Raw genomic sequence first — 19,654 nt, forward strand, 5'->3', positions numbered from 1 at the left:
CAAAATCTATTTTTTGAATATTAGCAGCTAGCTTTTTAAAAAATTTAATACCAAATAAGGCCATATATTAATTAAAGTGGTCTTCAAAAAGTATATGAAAATATGTATTATGAAAAAATGATATATGGATTTCAAAACTTTTGTACCTACCAAAATTTATTTTTTAATTCCATTTTCCACAAACTTTTAGAAGCCTTTGTGTGAGTGTGTGTGTGTGTGTGTCTGTATAGGGGATCATCTATAAACTGTATCTGTTTCAGAGTTTAATGATTTGTGGCTTCTGATTTGGATAATATCTGCAGAACTAAGCCCCTCCAGATACCCTGGAGTGGGCTCCCACAAAAGTCACAGCTCACCTCCGTGTCCTAGGCTTGGTGAATTGCCAGATTGCCACACTACACTATAACGACAAAGTATGCCCAATAATTCTGTCCTAAGTCTTGTCTGATTTCCAACACTCATCTCTGCTCCCATGTAATTTATATTTATGAGCAAGTCTGCTTCCCGTAGGACATGATGTTCCAAGAGTTTTTTTCTTAATTGCTTTCTGTGTCTTCCCTCTACACCTGAACACAGTCAAGTTCTGTTCTTTGCTTTTCAAAGGCTTATTTTTAAAAAACGCTTTCCTATGTGACAGCTCCATTTCATAGGAATAGATAACCCCTCCTGGGGTCAGGGATCTGCCTTCCATTTCTCACAGACCACTAGATCATTGTGTGACTTTGGAAATTTCCTTTCCTCTCTGCTGGTCTGAGGAATTAGAGGGTGGTTGTGTAAATTTTTTAGACTCTACTCTCATAGGCAATGGAATCAGGACCTTGTGAATTGCCCATTTGTAAATGGAAAACAAAACTGAAATAAGCATGTAAGATTTTAAAAATCACAAAATGTACAGAAAAAAAAACAATAACATTAACAACAAAGACAAAACAAAAAAAAGATCCAAACCCTTTCTTCAAATCAAATATATGTGAAATCCCAGTTCAGAAAAGTGATAAAAGTAGAGATGCTTAGGTTAAGGCCACTTGGTCTCCTCTTTGCCCAAACAGTATCCTGTGAGCTGTCACTGTGAAGCCACAGGGCTCTTTCAATGGCAAGAGGAAACCACAGGATAGACTACTAATGTCATCCAACAACACTGGTTTTCAGATAAAGAAGCTGAAGAACATAAAAGGGAAAGTGCCCTGGTCCTTTCAGGCTGCTATAACAAATCTCCACACACTGGGTGATTTATGAACAACAGAAATTTGCTCAGAGATCTGGGGACTGGGACGTTTAAGACTGAGGTGCTAGCATATTTAGATTTAGTGTCTGGTGAGGTCCCATCTCCTGTTTCATAGATGGCCATCTTTACACCATGTATTCTTAGGGCAGGAGGCAACGGAACTATCTGGACTTTCTTTAAGAACTGATACTAATCTTACTCATGATGACTCCACCCTATGAGCTAGTCATGCCCCAAAGGTCTCATTTCATAACACCATCACACTGGGGATCAAGTTTCAGAATATGAATTTGGGGTATGTCAACATTCAGTCTATAACACAAAGGTCTTGTCCCCAGTCACATATTAATTATCTATTACTACATAACAAAGTACTAAAAATTTAGCTCCCCGAAACAATAAGCATGTGTTATGTCACAGTTTCTGTGCGTCAGGAATCCTGAGCATCTTACTTAGGCTTAGGGTCCTTGAGGTTGCAGATGGCTTTTCATCTGAAGTCATCTGAACACCTGACCAGCTAGAAGATCCACTTCTACAATGGCTCATTCACATGGCTTAATTTGTGCTGGTTGTTGGAAGGAGGCCTCAGTTACCAGGGCCCTCCTGGTATCAGAATAAATCTCAGATACTGGCCTCTAAAATTACCATGTATAGGCCTGAATTTAATTGGATCAACCCCTGGAGCAATTTTTGCCCCAGGGCAATGTCAAAGAAAATGGAATTATCAATTGACAATTAGTCAAGCCTAACAGCTAACTCTGATACCAACAGAGGCAAACTGCTTACCAGAAAGATCAGAGGGAGAATCAGAGAGCCTTGCTAAAACCACTGTCATCCCAGGATGACTGTTCTCATGCCCAGTGCTGTGCCCTCTGAGAAACAACATCAGAAGTTTCACATTGCAGGAGGAAGTACACTTCAGTAAAGTAGTCCAGCCAAGTCACAGAATAAACAAATAACAACAACCCTGCAGGAGGAAGGCTCAGTATTCAAAGATGCTACAATGTATTATCTCAAATGTCCAATTTTCAATCCAAAATATATGCAAAGAAGCAGAAAAGTGTGAACTACACAGAGAAAAAACAAGCAGGAGAAACTGCTTGTGAGAGGACCCACATGTAGAATTTAACAGAGATTCCAAACAGCCAAATAAATATGCTCAAAGAAGAAAGGAAACCATGCTTAAAGAAACAAAGGAAGGTACTATGACAATGTATTATCACACAGAGACTACCAAAGAGATAGAAATAATAAAAAAGAAGAACCTAATGGAAATCATGCAACTGAAAAGTATAATAACTGAAATGAAAAACTCATTAGAGTGGCTCAACAGTAAAATTGAAGCAGCAGAACTGGTGAACTTGAAAACAGATCAGTGGAGATTACACAAGCCAAAAAACAGAAAAAAGAATGAAGAGAAATAAACTGAATCTCAGAGAAATGTGGAACATAAGTAAGTTCACTAATATGAAAGGAATTCAAAAAGTTCGTGGAAGCCGGCGTCGCGGCTCACTAGGCTAATCCTCCGCCTAGCGGCGCCGGCACACCGGGTTCTAGTCCCGGTCGGGGCACCAGATTCTGTCCCGGTTGCCCCTCTTCCAGGCCAGCTCTCTGCTGTGGCCAGGGAGTGCAGTGGAGGATGGCCCAGGTGCTTGGGCCCTGCACCCCATGGGAGACCAGGAAAAGCACCTGGCTCCTGGCTCCTGCCATCGGATCAGCGCGGTGCGCCGGCCGCGGCGGCCATTGGAGGGTGAGCCAACGGCAAAGGAAGACCTTTCTCTCTGTCTCTCTCTCTCACTGTCCACTCTGCCTGTCAAAAAAAAAAAAAAGTTCGTGGAAAATGTGTATATCTTTTCATTTCATTTTCCATGAATTTTTTGAAGTCCCTTATATTTGTATAAAGGGAATACCAGAAAGAGAAGAAAGGGAAAGGAGCATAAAAATGTTAGAATAAATAATAACTGAAAACATGCCAAATGTATTTTAAAAACATTAATCTACATGTCCATCAAGTTCACTGAATCCAAGTAAGATAAAGGCAAGGAGATACCCAAGACACGTCATAGTAAAAATGCTGACACCAAGACGAAGAGAAAATCAACCCCTCACTTACAATAGAGCCTCAATAATATTAACAGTTGAGTCTTATCAGAAAGCCAGAAGCAGTGAGGTAACATATTCCAAAACCATGAAAGAAAAATGCTGTCAACCAAGTTCTTATGTCCAGCAAAGCTCTCTTTCAAAAATGAAAGTAAAATAAAGACACTTCCTCAGAAACAGAAAATCTGTTGCCAGCAGACCTATTTTACAAGAAATGCAAAAGGAAATTCAGACTTAAAGCCAATGAATCAGATGGAAATTGGAATTCACACACACATAACACCACACACACATACACATAAAAGCAAACATTGTTAAAGATAACTGAGCAAAAGACAAAATACATATTCTCTTTTAATTCACTAAAAAATGCATAGAAATCCATTTATTTGCATTTTGTTGGGCCTGTAGTACATAGAAACATAAAATTTTGAAAATAATGACCCAAAGAAGGTGGGTAGATGTAAGAAAATGATACTAAATGGAAATAAGAAGCCAGATATAACAAATTCCACTAATATATACTTTCCCTCCTCCTCTTAGCTTAATAGCCATAAAATAATATAATAATTATAATAATGCATTGCCAAGTCTGTAACATATATGGGTATAACAACAGTAGCACAAAAAGGTCCTTGTCTGATGTCATAAAATACTGGTAATCCTTTGTTCTTTTTGTTTTTAATCCAAGCTATAAAAATGTAAAGTCTGGAAGCCACCTTGCCTAGCATGTCATTGTGTGTCTTGAAAATTTGGGGAGGTACAGGTCTGCATGTCTGCTCTCCATGTTGTGTTTATGATCAGGCTGGAATTGCAGTACACTTGTGGTAGGAACTGATTTTTGCAACAGTCACTGGGTGACCATTCCAGTCCCTCTAAGAGCTGAAAAGACAGGAGCCCCAGTTATCAGTAAACCATGGGAATCATTTTGTACCCCACGAAATACCAAAGGGCTGTGTGTGGCTATCTGTAATCAAAAAGTAAAACTCTCCCCCAGAGAGGCTGGAGCATAGCCTTGACTCGGCTAGGGTAGTACTAATGGCTCTGGAGTCAGTCATGGATTCAACCTCAGCTCTGTTACCATCGGCACTGGGACCTCACCTCTCTGTGCCTTAATTTCCTCAACAATAAAATAGAGCTGATGATAGAAAGCTCTTGTGAGGATTAAATGGAAATACAAGTCAATGGCTTAGCATGCAGTACTTAGAATATATTTTTGACATAATTGTTTGCTGCTGTTGTACATCATAGTGTTGAGCCTACAGTAGTATTAGGTCTGTCCTCCCCCAACTCTTCTCATAAATAAAATGTGCAGTGCCTGACTTTAACTGAAGGTTTAGAATCTATATAGATCTGAGTTATATGTAATTATCTTCTTGATTTATATATACTTGGGAGTTGACAATCAAAAATTTGTTTTATAGTATTATCATTATTGCCTAACAATTACTAAGTGCTATCTGCCAAGAACTATAAGTATTTTTCACTAATTATCTCATTAAACCTGACCACAATCCTAAGAAGTAAATTTTATCAATATTTACACATAAGGAAAGTGAGTCCTGGAGGGAAAGGCACAAAGCACCACCATTCACTTCCACCTGATGTCCCACAACCAGCAAAGGCCACAGAAGACCCAACCTTTGTCTGTCTGGTTCCAAAGCTCTTCTTTCCCATGCTCTACTGCCTCCCTTTTGCTACTTATTTCCCTCAGAAATGCACGCTAAATATATTGAAAGGAATGGATCTAAATATCCCCATTATCTAGATGGAGAAGCTGAGGCTAAGACAGAAGCTAACAATATCCAAATACCAATACCCTTACGAAGGTCAGAACTAAAGGCCTCTGTCTTCCCCAAACCTCTGCAGGTGCCAATCAATACAAATATGGCAAGAACAGAGCTGAAGAGGATGCCCGAAGGTACCTGGTAGAAAAAGAGAAGCTGGAGAAAGAGAAGGAGACAATCCAGACAGAGCTGGTGGCACTGCGGCAGGAGAAGAGGGAGCTGAAGGAAGCCATTCGGAACAGCCCAGGTATCTACATGGGTATGGTCCTTACAGCCAATGGGTGGCTCATCCAACACACCGCTCCTGGCACAGAACTCATACAGGTCACAAGGTTTCCTACCCTGGAGAGGTGGACTTCTCATCTCCTTCTCTTCATTAACACCATCATCACTCCCCCTCACTAAAAGAAACGTCATCAATGTTGTAACTGCTTTTGGGTAAAGGACATGAAAATGCATCACAGTAATGCAAGTGCTTAATGTAGCAGGGTGCAAACTAATATTAGAAATGAGAAAAACAAAGAGTGTCATAGCATAAAGAAAACAAGAGCTCTCTGCTGTGGCCCAGGAGTGCAGTGGAGGATGGCCCAAGTGCTTGGGCCCTGCTCCCACATGGGAGACCAGGAGAAGCACCTGGCTCCTGGCTTCGGATCAGCGCAGCGTGCTGGCCGCAGTGGCCATTGAGGGGTGAACCAATGGAAAAGGAAGACCTTTCTCTCTGTCTCTCTCTCTCACTGTCCACTCTGCCTGTCCAAAAAAAAAAAAGAAAGAAAAGAGAGAGAGAGATCATTCTGAACCCTACATTCATTCATTCATGTGTGACAATGGTCAGGAGCTGGGATGAGGGGCAGCGATACCTGCCCAGGATCTTCTGAAATCCAGGGACCTAAGCAGGCCCCTGCCTTCTCTGGATTCCTCCACACACCATTTTCTGATGCATTTCCTTTGGATTCTCTCTCTAACTGTGGTTGGCCACATTTTCAGCCTGAAGTTTCCAAGATCACATAGCCTGGTGAGAGTCAGAACCTCTGGACCCGTTCCTAAGAGGAAGCCCCACAGTTCACAGTCCTGTAGACCATTTCAGGAGCTCACATCCCTGTTGCTGGAGTCTACCCACAGATTGCTGAAGACTCATTGAAAGGATAGAACCAAAATCAGTGGGAAGGAGGCCTAGCAAGACAGCTTGGTTTCAAAAAATTTCATTTTGCCTTCAATAAAGGCAGAACCAGAGTCTGCAGCAAGCTATCTTTTCTCCTTTTCCTGCTCAGCATTTTTTTAATATCACTTTGTACCCTGCCAGATTATTATCCTCATTTTTATTTATTGTTTGTCTCTCTCTCTTACACACACACAATCAAACCCCTTAGAGCAAAGATCATTGCCTGTTTTATTTGCTGATATGTTGAAGGGCCCAGGATAGGGCTTGGTACACAGAAAGCATTCAACAAATATTTACTGAATAAATGAATGCAAAAAGCTCAACATTACTGGAAAATCCTCCACTGCAGCTTCATTCAGGGCAAAGAATGGAACCAGTGTATAAACCTGGTAATATCCAACACAACACTTGGCACAAATAAGGTACTACTCTAAGTTTGTTGGATCAAACTGAAAAAGCAGCAAAATCCGACTAGAAATCCTGACCTGTATAAATCCCTGTGTTATTACTTTAGCTTACAAGTAACAGAAATCAAAGTCACACTGGCATAGAAATGAAAAGAAAGTAATAATTGGAAAATTGAGAGATCAGGTGTAGTGAGGTTCAGAGACTTCAATGATGTCACTAGGAGACTTATTTCTCTAGTCTATGCTTCTGTCTTCCTCTCCTTCGGTTTCATTCTCTCCCCCTTATGGTGGCACAGTGGCTGTACACCTGCAGTCCTTATGGATAGCCATGCCGGCAGAGGCAGCTCTTTCCAATGACCACCACAAAGTCTTAGGATTCACTCTCATTGGACCAACTTTGGTCCCTACACCAATCTGTGACCAGAAGATACAATGTGGTGAGTCTAAGTTATTATCTACTATTCGCTTGAAGGAAAAGTGGGGTCAGCCTCACCCAAACCATAGAGAATGATAGGGGAAAGGTGGTCTCCAAGTGGAGAATCAGGGTGGTGTTTTCAGAAAAGAAGTACTGGGCAAGAAAGAACACACCACCCAGCATGAAGCTAGAAGCCCAAGCCCAAAGTCCATCTCTTAACCAGGACTGTGGGGCAGGGAATGTCCTTCAGAAGGGGCAGGCAAGGGCAGGGGGCCGTGCCAGAATTGCTGACATTTCAAGCCAGGCTCACCCTTTTCTCATCAGGGTCTCTAGACTCAGGAGTAAAATTAAAGGCTCTGGAGGAAGCCATGGCCACCCTGGAAGTTCAGTGTCGGGCAAAGGAAGAACGCCGGATTGACCTGGAGCTGAAGCTCGTGGCCGTGAAAGAGCGCTTGCAGCAGTCCCTGGCTGGCGGCCCAGCCTTGGGGCTCTCCATGAGCAGCAAAAACAAGAGTAGGGTGAGTGCCCAGCCCCCCACACCAGGGATTGCTGCTCCTTAACACTCTATAGACCTTTCTAACATGATGTTTTTTTCAGAAATAAAAGGATCACTGGGGCAGGCATTTAGAGCAGCAATTAAGATACCACTGAGGATTTCCACATTTCATCTCAAAGGGCCTGCCTTCGAGTTCCAACTCTACTCCAGATTTCAGCTTTCTGCAAATGTGTACCCTGGGAGATGGCAGTGATAGCCCAAGTACTTGGGTTCTTGGCATCCATGTGGGAGACTCAGATTGATTCAACCAGTGGATGGGCGATCTCTGCCTGTTTCTCTGTGTCTTCTAAATAATTACACATAAATGAATACATACATACATAATTTTTAAAGGGTATGATCACTTACAGATGAGAAAACTGAGGCCCAGAGAGGGGAGTGGTCATGGCACAGGTGGCACAGCTGAAAAGAGACTCTTAGAGCAAGATTCCTTGGTCTCTGGATGGTTATTTTCCTCACAGCAGCACCACTATGTGATCACTTCTAAGCACTACTTCTGTGAAAGTGATCTCAGAAACAGCTGAGGTTACTGTTAACAGTAGCTACCTCATGTTGAGTAACCAACATGTTGGTCGATTTCCATAGACCTATAGAGCATCCTAACCTGTTATCTCACATGATCTTTACAACAATCCCATGAGATAGGGTTATGTGTATTAACCCCACTGGATAGACAAGGGATCTGAGGTTCAGAGATGTTGAATGACATGCTCAAGATCACTCAGGGACACAGAGTCCAAACCAGGGGGTCTGATTCCAGAGTCTTGCTCAGCCACATGATGCATGCCCTCTTCTGGGATCTCCCATGCACCAGCTCTTGTCCTTGGGTTCTGCCTTCGGTGTCTCTACTACACTCAGCAACCCTACAGGAAACACACTGTCATCTCCAATGGGACTTCCTCAGGACTTCCAAGACCTTGTCTGTATCAGGGCTTCTCAACTTCGGCACTGTAAACATGTGGGCCAATCATTCTTTCCTACAGGGGACTGTGCTGTGCATCACAGGATAGTTATCAGTATCTCTAGCCTATGCTCACCACCAGTTATGACAACCAAACTGTCTGCCAAAATTGCCAAATGTTCTCTGCGACAGCAAAAATCATCCCTGGGTGGAAACTACTGATTAAAATTACCAACAGTCCTACTATTCTTCCTCAGAGCACTTAACCATAAATTGTGTGTGGGTGTATGTGTGTGTCCTTACTTATTACATGTCTAGACTTTATTTTTTATTAAGAATTGGACTATGTCTGTTTTATTATATCCCTAGCCCTTTACAAAGCCTTTAAAAATATGAGTGTAATAAATATTTGTTGAATGAATAAATGATTTACTTGCTTTCAGACAAGGAAATCAAGACTTAATGAGATGAAATCACCTGTCCAATAGGTATGAGTTGGCATTGGGTGTTGTATTATTGTTATTGTTGTATCAAGTCACATGGCCTGGTTGGCCCACACCCATGACACTGAAGCCAGTCCTTGGTCTTTACACCCTACACTTCCTCCGCACGAGGCATTTCCAGCCTTACTGTACAGTCGAAGAACAGAAGGACCAGGGATCATACAGGGCTGGGGAAGGAGCTAGGAGTGATTCATTCACCAGCTGCTTGCTCCTACCAGTATGCCCTGTTGTTCCCTCCACTCTACAGCCCTTTGATGCCCCTGGGAGATAAAAAAGAAATTGTCTCTAATTCCCCACAAGCTTAGCTTTTTTTTTTTGGGGGGGGGGGGGACAGGCAGAGTGGACAGTGAGAGAGAGAAACAGCTCACTGCGCTGATCCGATGGCAGGAGCCAGGTACTTATCCTGGTCTCCCATGGGGTGCAGGGCCCAAGCACCTGAGCCATCCTCCACTGCACTCCCTGGCCACAGCAGAGAGATGGCCTGGAAGAGGGGCAACCGGGACAGAATCCGGCGCCCCGACCAGGACTAGAACCCGGTGTGCCGGCGCCGCAAGGCGGAGGATTAGCCTAGTGAGCCACGGTGCCGGCCTAGCTTAGCTTTTGAGATGTTATACTTAAGGAACTATATTCAGTAAGGCACCAAACAGTTATCTGGAAAATTTAAGGGGTGAAAGTAAGGTAGAAAATGAAAAGGATACAGCAGAGAGGTTAAGAATACAGCTGTGGGGTTTGAAGGTTTGAATCCCAGCCTCCCACTCAGCAGTCATGTGACCTTGGTTCAGCAAATTGACCTTCCCATCTTCCTCATCTGTGAGATGGAATGACTATCAGTAACAGTGCCTACTTCACAGGCTTGTTGAAAGGTTAACTATCCTGGGGCTGGCGCCATGACTCACTTGGTTAATCCTCTGCCTGCAGCGCCAACATCCCATATGGGCGCCAGGTTCTAGTCACAGCTGCCCCTCTGCCAGTCCAGCTCTCTGCTGTGGCCCAGGAAGGCAGTGGAGGATGGCCCAAGTGCTTGGGCCCTGGCACCTGCTTGGGAGACCAGGAAGAAGCACTTGGCTCCTGGCTTTGGATCGGTGTAGCACCGGCCATGGCAGCCATTTGGGGAGTGAACCAACGGAAGGAAGACCTTTCTCCCTGACTCTCTGTCTCACAGTCTATAACTCTACCTGTCAAATTTAAAAAAAAAAAAATTAACTAGGTTAACTATACTAATCCACTCCACGTGACACCTGGTGCGTGGTGAGGCTCAGTAGTTTCGGTTGTCACTATATCTATCCTATGGCCCTGAGTACCTTTTTCACTCACCCTGTTAAGTGCTGGCAGGTTTGCCTAGTGCTTTCCATTTTAAACTACTCTCTTTTTTTTTTTGAAAGGCAGATAACAGAAATCTTTTATCCACTAGCTCACTCCCCAAATGCCCCAACAGCTAGGGATAGACCAGAGTTGCGCCAACTTAAAACCAAGAACCTGGAACTCAATCCTGGTCTCCCATGAAGGTGGCAGAGACCCAACTACATGAACCATCACCTGCTGCTTCCCAGGGTGTGCAGTCAGAGAAACATGGAATTTGAAGTACAGCCAGGACTCAAACCCAGGCACCCTGATATGGGATATGGAATATCTCAAGTAGCATCTTAACTGCTGCGCCAGATACTTATCCCTGCCCTGATTCTTTCGAGGATAGGGTGGGTGTGGGTAGCCATCACTAGACCCATCCTACTGAACTGTTTTTGTCATCACCAGGAAACTGCAAACAAACCCCAGACCAGCGCCCCAGAGCAACCTCTGCCTGTCAACTGTGTTTCTGAGCTAAGGAAGAGAAGCCCATCCATAGTTGCCTCCAACCAAGGAAGGGTGCTGCAGAAAGCCAAGGTACAGTCATCACTCAGTGAATACACAGTCAGAGTTCAGGAAGCCCCTTTACATGGAACCTCCCCAAAACCCCTACATCTAGTCAGTGAGAAAAGATAACTGTTCACCCACGTGCAGTAACGCTCATGAACCTTCCTCAGAGGGAAGAGTCCTCTGGCCTCATTCAGAACAGGTTCACTTTTGTTGATACATCATGCTAACAAGCTCAGTCCTCTGACTTCTGAGCCTGCCACCTGTGTTCTGAGCACAAAAGGGGCTTATTCCCTGGGTGAGGAAACTGAAGGTCAGGGGGTAATGGAACTTGCCTAAACCGATGCAGGCATCAAGGTAAGAATGGAGCCACCTCTTCCAATCCCAAGTCCAGGATTTGCTCTGAAGTATTGGTCCACAGTCCTTTCTGTGGAACTCTTAAGGTCATCTGTTAATTAGAACTTTTTGGATTTTTGAAAGATGAAATGCAGTATTACTATATATACATCAAAGTACATACCTAGGCTTTCAGGGCACACCCTGTAGTCAAACACATTCACACTGCTACAGTAAAAGATGGGGACTTTTCACACCAAGGGAACAAAATAAAGATTATAAACAGCTTCACACTGGGTTGTGTCAGGTTTTTCACCAAATGAGTTTGACGAAACCACTTGGGAAATATTTTGGTTTCAGGGCTTTCTAGGTCTCAGAATTGTAGATAAGGAAGTGGATCTGAATAACAAGTGCCTGGCACACCAGAGATGCTCATGAGCCTTCGCTAATGCTGGCACTCGGATCCACCTGACAGCACAGAATGAGCAACTGAGGGGGAGGTGAGACTAGAAAGATGCTTTGGTATAGAAGGACCTGAAGTCCAAGCTAAGAAATGTGGACAGATTTTCAAGGTCCAATTTCTTTTTTTATTATTATTTTTAAATATTTATTTATTTATTTATTTGAAATGCAGAGTGAGAGACAGAAAGATGGAGAGAGAGAAAGAGAGAGAGAAAGAGAGAAATATCCTCCATGTGCTGGTACATGGTCACAACAGCCAGGGGCTGGGTCAGGCCAAAGCCAGAAGCCTGGAAATCCATCTGGGTTTCCCCCTGGATGGCAGGGACCCAAGTACCTGGCTATCATCTGCTGCTCTCCCAGTCACATTAGCAGGGAGCTGGAGCAGAGCAACTGGGACTTGAACTGTAGCTCTAATATGGGATGCTGGCATTGCCCCACTGAGCCACAATACCAGCCCTGGAACAATATCTTTTATTTTATTTTTTTTGTAAATCCATTTATATTTATTTAGAACAATATCTTTTATAAGACATACATAAAAGTAATCTTGCTTAATTTAAAATAAAACAGCAATGTGGAATGGTGGTTGCTGGGGCCTGGGAAGTAGGGGAAATGAGGAGATATTGGTCAGATGGTACAAAATTTCAGTTCTAGAGATAGATCTATCTAATATATAGCATGGAGACTACTGTTAACAATACTAGATGAGTATGGTATACTTAAAGTTCTAAGAGATTAGGTCTCAAATATTCTTACCATTAAAAAAGTATGGTCATTAGGTAATGTGATAGATGTGTTGACAAACTTGACTATGATAATCACAATATATAAGTCAAAAATTAAATTTAAAATTAGAAAAGTAGTAACATAAAAAGGGATAATATCCTGTTTAAAGTAGTGGAAAATTCAAATTTTATTCAATATAGAAATACAAGGAGCCCTTGCTAAATGCCAAATATTTTGCTAAACACTTTCATTGCCTTCTTTTTTTCAGACTTTGTAATGACCAAGTAAAAAGGGCATCCTTAGCCTCATTTCACAGCTGAGGAAATTGAAATTTAACTAAAGCAGTGAACATGGCAGGAAGGGTCTTAGCTCTCAAGGAACTTCCAAGCTAGTGAGAAGAGATAGAGAAAATGTTAAGTGCAGGGTTGGGCATTTGGCACAGCAGTTAAGATACCACGTAGGATAGCTGCATCACATATTGCAGTACCTGGGTATGATTCCTGCCTGTGCTCCCAATTCAAGCTTCCTGCTAATATGCACCCTGGGAATAACAAGTGATGGCTCAAGTAGTTGGATCCCTCTCACCCATGTGGGAGACCTGGACTCGGTTCCCAGCTTTGACTTGACCCAGTTCTGGCTGCTGCAGGCATTTGGAGAGTGAGAACATAAATTCATTCTCATTCATTCTCTCTCTCTTCTCCCCCCATCCAAATAAAATTGTTAGAGTCTGAAAAAGCCCACCGCCCGAGGAACGACTCCAAGAGACTTTTTTCTCATGCAACCAGCAAAGGGTTAAAGATTTATTGATTATCCAGCATGCTGGGGCTGTCTGATCATACATGAACAGAGCAGCCCCGAATAACCAAAGGTTAGGGTTTATAAAGGCAAAAACCGCAAAACCGGGAAGGGGGGAATACATGGTTGCTATGCACGGTTGCTAAAATCAAAAGAGAGTACATAAAATCAAAAGAGAGTATATGGTTACTGGGGTCAACATAACCTAAAACCTAAGTGAAATTAATATTTATCATAATCTTGACAATACCAGTTACAATATTACAATCAGCAATTAGGACTTGACATTAATGTAAGACACAGACAAATCACATCTTCATTATTAGCCCAGGTAACCCAGGTGCAACCTTTCTACTTTTAAGCTTGAGCAATCATGCTAGGGGGTTTTTGTGTGTTGCCAAGGGTGATGTAGTGCACTGCTATTGTCCGACTATTTGAGATCATAGTTTCAGACCAGAGTCTCACGGTGGGGGGTGCTTTCTCAGAATGGAGTCTCAAGTGCTCCAAAATGGAGTCCCTACTGTCAAGGTGCTACTTCACTCTGTCTTATTTTTACAGCTGTACCAGGAAGGTTTAAACCTGTAAGCTTAAGCTTAACTTTTTACACCCGCACATATACAATTTTAACTCTTCAAAATAAATAAATAATTTTTCAAGAATGCCCAGTTACTATGAAAAGGTACTTCCAGATACATTTATAAAACAACAAGAAAGAGGGACTGGGAGTAGAAATAGAGAGATACAGTGATTACAGAAGGCCTCTATTACAGTCCCTTGCATGGTGGGAAGGAATGGCCTGAGAAGATCTACAGTGTAAGCATTCCAGGAAGAGGGGCACAAAGCCCTGGCTCTCTATTGTGCCTGCTGACCACAGGCCAGGGAGCAGCTGGAGCAGGGAAAGCAAGTGGATGAACTGAGAGGGGAGAGGTAGACAGCACCCAAGCATCCAACTATTTTCTGGCCTGAAATTGCATATATCATATCAGAATATAATTAAAGGGCAGCTACTTATTACCTTCATGGCAACATTGCTTAGAGAAGGCTGGCCAGTTTTGTCTAGAACTTAAATGCAGGGCTCTGTAGCTAAGCATCCTCATTTGGAATTGACTTTCAGGGCCTCAGAGAGCCAACATTCACTCCTACAGTTGGCCAGTCATTCAACAAGTATTTATTGAGGACCTACTATATACCAGTCTTATTCTAGATTCTGGTTACATAACAGGGAACCAAAACAAAGTCTCTGCCTTCATGAAGTTGGGAAGACAAGACTTGAAATACATGCATAAATACAGAAGATGATGCCAGGTGGTAATGAGTACTTTGAAGAAAGATAAAGCAGGGGCTGGTATTGTGGCTTGGTGGGTAAAGTTGCCATCTGCAACACTGACATCCCATATGGATGCTGGTTTGTGTCCTGGCTGTTCTGCTTCTGATCCAACTCCCCTGCTAATGGCCTTGGAAAAGCAGTGAACGTGCCCCCAAGTGCTTGGGCCTCGGCCACCCATGTGGGAGATCTGGAAGAAGCTCCTGGCTCCCAGCTTCAGCCTGGCCCAGCCCTACCTGTTGCAGCCATTCAGGGAGTGAAACAGCAGATGGAAGATCTCTCTCTCTCTCTCTCTCTCTCTCTCTCTCTTTGAAATAAATAAATAAATGAAAGAGAGAGAAGAGGAAGGAAGGAAGGAAGGCAGGCAGGCAGGAAGGGAGGGAGGAAGGAAGGAAGGAAAAGGAATAGAAAGGAAGAAAGGGAAAGGAAAGACAAGACATGCAAAGCAGGGCAAGGGAAGAATGGGTGATGGGGGTGGTGGTAACTGTTGTTATCTAAGTGACAGCAAAGACCACTTTGAGGATGTGACACAGTAAGCAGAGACCTGAATGGAGGGAGTATCAGGAAGTGAGCCACGTGGGAATCCAAGAAAAGGACGATCCAGGCAGAGAAAAGAGCAAGTAGCAAGTCCCTGAGTGGGTTCCCTTAACATGTTTGAGGGTTAGAGTAACATCAAGAAGATAGGTGATTCCAGTGAAGAGAACAAAGGGTGTGTAGCAGGAGAATCAAAGAGGCAACCAACTAGAAGCCAGATCATCCAGACCAGGAGTCACCCAGTTTTTTCTATAAACAATTAGACAGCAAATGGTTTAGGCTTTGTGGACTATATGATCTGTTTCACGTCCACTGAACTCTGTCACTGTAGCACAAAAGTGGCCACAGACACTACATAAACTAATTAGACGTGGCTGTGTCCCAATAAAACTTTATTTACAGACACAAATATTGGAATTTCATGTAATTTTCACTTGTCATGAAATACTATTCTTTTGATATTTTCCCAACATTTAAAAATAGGAAAAACATTCTTCTATGATGAGTTAGAAAAAAAACAGTTGATAGGCCAGATTTGGCCAATAGGCCATAGTTTGCCAACCCTTTTTCTGAAGCCTTGCAGGCCACTGCAGGAACTGTGGATTTTGTTCTAACATAATAGGAAGTAGTTGGAAACTTTTGAGCAAGGGGTTTTGGGGTATGAACTACATTTTTAGAAGACCACTCTGGCTACTATGTTGAGAATAGATGAAGGGACAAGAGAGACCAGCACGGAAAAGTGACTTAGGACCACATAGAGAGAATGGGACTGGGATCCAAGGCTGTCTAGCATGGCCAGTGGAGATATAACACAATATATTTAAGACAGTGACACGTTTTTATCCTACAGGTTACAGTGAATATCTAACAGACTGATTTATCTTGTCCTCTTTTACTTCAGGAATGGGAAATGAAGAAGACCTAGAAAGAGGATGCAGATTTCATTCCAAAGGAATTACCAGCTTTTCCTTCTATGGGAGAAATGCTTTTTCACAAGGAGACACCCTGAGAAGACTGGAAATGGGACCTATTCTTCAGGCTCCCTAAAAGACCAGCCTTCATTGTTTGCATGATTTCATGGGATTATGGGGAGGGAAGAACCAGAAGGGAAGAAGAAAATAGAGGGCACCCTTATGACTTTACAGAGAATGGAACTCGGTGGGGGGTAGGAGACAGAAGTCTACACAGTTGTAAAGAGTTTTTAGATGCCTTTACCTTCCCTTCTGAAGAAGAAATGAAAGCACCTGTGAATAAACCAATGCATCCCCTCTCAGTATCCAGTTCCCAGTCCTTACGGCAAAGGAAGGCAATGCTGAAGCATCAGTGATGCACTGCAAAGAGGAAGAGACTTGATCTTCTGACAGCACTGTGCCAACTGCATGTGTGTTGGGCTTCGCTTACAACCTCCAGGCAAGGCAAAGGGGCTGAAAGGTCAATAACATTATCCCTGTCTGCAAAGCAGTGAACAAAAGCCACAGAGGACATGCAAATTCTACAGTCATTCCTCATCTGCTTAAAGCTAAGTGCAGCTACTGGAATCTTTTCCAGAACTGAGTTTGAAAATCAGAGATCAGAGTATGCAGAATGCAAAGAGAAGCTGAGAAGCTAACATACTTTAAGCTCACAGCGACACTCAGAGACAGGAATGTGGAGTTCTAACGTTCACAGGACTTTGCAGGCATTGTAAGGTGGGGTCATTTGCAGTCTATCAAGGACTTTACCTATTTTAAATCACACGGAGGCTCCTGGTGCTATGGTTAAAAATCCAGAAGACAGTGTTTTTATACTCACGAAGTCCTCATCTTAGAACCTGGAGGCCCACTAGTCTACCCTTCCATATCTACTGTAAAGTAAAACTACCAGGAAAATCAAGAGGATGATGGCTTATTTCTGCCTCAAGGGTGCTAATCCTTTATGAACTTGATATTTCCAAAGGGGGAAGCAAGGACCTTGAGCCCTGGACAGTGTCCTTAATTTGCCTCTCACTACTGTCTCAACTCTGTCGGAACTTTATAGGTCTAACTTTAACACATTTTCCACCAATAAAGGTATGACTATTTAGGAGCTCAGGGGTTATTTGAAGGAGGAGAAAGGAAATTCCAGAATAATCCCTGGATACTTTGCTAGAGGCTTTACAGATCTTACCCCACCTAAGGTTTTACATACCTTAGCCTCATCCAAACTTTACCACCATCTGTGTAACTGGAGACCAGCACAGGAAAATTAACCTGATCAAACTCACTCAAAAGATCAGTAAGAGCACGAAATGTAGGGTTTATGACCCAGATCCAGATAGGACTAGATTTGAGTCATGCCAGCCTGGCCACTGATCAGCTAGGTGAGCTTGAGAATGTCAAAGACTTAACCTCCCTGATCCCTACTTTCCTTATATGTGAAGATGGGGTTAACAACTGTACTTTCTTACCAAGAATGTCGGGAGATTTAATGAGATAATGCCTGCGAAGCAGCTGAGAAATGGGAAATGCTCAGTCACGGTGGTTCTCATTATCAGCTGGATGAGAATGTCTGACTCAAAAGCCTGAGTTCTTCCCATCAAGGATGAAATGACTGACACGTAGTAAGTACAGCCACCAACAGCTGAAGGCGACCCAGTTATAACTGATAGGTCTCATCCCAGTTCCACCTCAGTGTCTCCAGTGTCAGAGGAGCTCACATACTCTGAATTGTCAGTATTCTTTTTTTTTAAATATGTGACCTTGGAATGGCACCCAACACTCCAACCATGTCCCCGGTGTCTGTCTTTCTCATGTGGTTATTTCGGGATTAAGTGTTTCTTGGACTCTGTGAGAATGGACCCTTAGTAACTATTAATATTTATTGCACACTCACTGTTATCAAGCACTGTGATAGCTAGGGCAGGCTTCACAGGCTTGCGGCCCGTGCAGTCACACATGACCTCACACTAATGACCCTGTACTTGGTTTAATGCTCTGCTGTTTACTTCTTGGAGTTCTGCATTTCTCCTTTTGCCTTTAAATTCCAGTGCCAGTGCTAACTAATCACTTTTCCAGGCATTATTCCTTTAGTCGTCACCAAAACCCTGTGAAATAGGTAACATTAACCCAGTTTTCACAGTTCAGGAAAAGGAAGTGCAGAGCGGATAAGTAACTTGTCCAAACTCACACAGTCAGGAAGTGGTATAGCTAGCACAAACCCTTACTCTTAATTCAAAAGCTCTATTTCATCCATACATTGCCCTCCCCTTACACTATGGCATTCAGAAGCATATTAGCATTTAATAAATGGATGCATATATGCAGCACTCTTGGTGTAAGTTGAGCAGCTAAGAGAATTGTAAGCAAAATGGTTAAGGCACAGATACCAGTTCTTGTTCCTGCCTATTGAAATGCCTTGTTTGTTTGTTTTTTAAATACATGCCATGGATCTGATGTAGAATTTTAGCTCCATCTTTCCCAACACTGCCAACTGTTGGATCAGAATTTTCCTGTCACTGGATCCTCAGCTCTGTTTTGTTATATGTAAAAGGAGATCTCCTAAAACCATGCTACTCTTCTCATGAAGCCAAAAAAACCAAAGAGTATTAGTTATGACATATTTGATTTGGGCCTTAAGTGGGGACATAAAGATACAAGAGACTGCAGCTCTGCCATCATGGAACTCGCTATGAGAGACAAAATCTAACCCAAATTTCTAGACTACAAGTAAGTCATGTTATGTTAAAAATTGAGATGCTTAAGGAATACTTTCCATTCTTTTTTTTTTTTTTTTTGACAGGCAGAGTGGACAGTGAGAGAGAGACAGAGAGAAAGGTCTTCCTTTGCCGTTGGTTCACCCTCCAATGGCCGCCGCGGCCGGCGCGCTGCGGCTGGCGCACCGCACTGATCCGATGGCAGGAGCCAGGAGCCAGGTGCTTTTCCTGGTCTCCCATGGGGTGCAGGGCCCAAGCACCTGGGCCATCCTCCACTGCACTCCCTGGCCACAGCAGAGAGCTGGCCTGGAAGAGGGGCAACCGGGAAAGAATCAGGCGCCCCAACCGGGACTAGAACGCGGTGTGCCGGCGCTGCAAGGCGGAGGATTAGCCTAGTGAGCCGCGGCGCCGGCCCTCCATTCTTTATTTTAGAAAAAAAAATTAACCTTTAGGGGCTACCCAGTGGTTAAACCAGCAACTCCAAAAGCCCCAGTCCTCAATTTACCAGTCCTCAAAATCATCTCAACTTTATATTCTAGATTTCCAAAATTCTTCCACATCTTCCTGTCTTCACACATTCAACTTAATTCACTCAATAAGTATTTATTGAGCACCTGCTATCCTAGATGTCAGAAATCAGCTGTGAACAAGGCAGATTCCTCGCCAAGTTCACACTGCAGTTACAGAAACAAAATAAAATTCTAAGAAATTAAGAGTGCTGGACACAGCTACTCTACACAGAGGGTGCTTACAAAGGATTCTGTCGAGGTGATCCCAGGACAGAACACAGCCTCTCTTGCCTGGACTATTTACAATAGCCTGTTTTACCTGTTTTCTTTACCCTGCATTTTACATACACCAAAGGGCCTCTTAAGGCCAGCGCCGCGGCTCACTAGGCTAATC

At 43.1% G+C, this 19,654-nt stretch overlaps 1 protein-coding gene across 2 annotated transcripts in view; it reads left to right on the forward strand.

Moving 5' to 3' along the window:
- AFAP1L1 (actin filament associated protein 1 like 1) overlaps nt 1-17,145 on the forward strand; it is a 66,087-nt gene extending 48,942 nt beyond the window's left edge. Inside the window, exons 16-19 of one of the 2 annotated variants that reach the window (XM_008255226.4) lie at nt 5,195-5,359; nt 7,418-7,611; nt 10,806-10,934; nt 15,983-17,145. In XM_008255226.4, the coding sequence (XP_008253448.2) occupies nt 5,195-5,359; nt 7,418-7,611; nt 10,806-10,934; nt 15,983-16,006 (512 nt within the window). In that variant the 3' untranslated portion in view covers nt 16,007-17,145. The remainder of the gene's footprint in view (nt 1-5,194; nt 5,360-7,417; nt 7,612-10,805; nt 10,935-15,982) is intronic. The other variant, XM_017341176.3, reaches the window with a different exon arrangement.
- The last annotated feature ends 2,509 nt before the right edge of the window (nt 17,146-19,654 follow it).

Source organism: Oryctolagus cuniculus, chromosome 6 (genome assembly GCF_964237555.1).
Source record: "Oryctolagus cuniculus chromosome 6, mOryCun1.1, whole genome shotgun sequence".
Classification (NCBI taxonomy): domain Eukaryota; kingdom Metazoa; phylum Chordata; class Mammalia; order Lagomorpha; family Leporidae; genus Oryctolagus; species Oryctolagus cuniculus.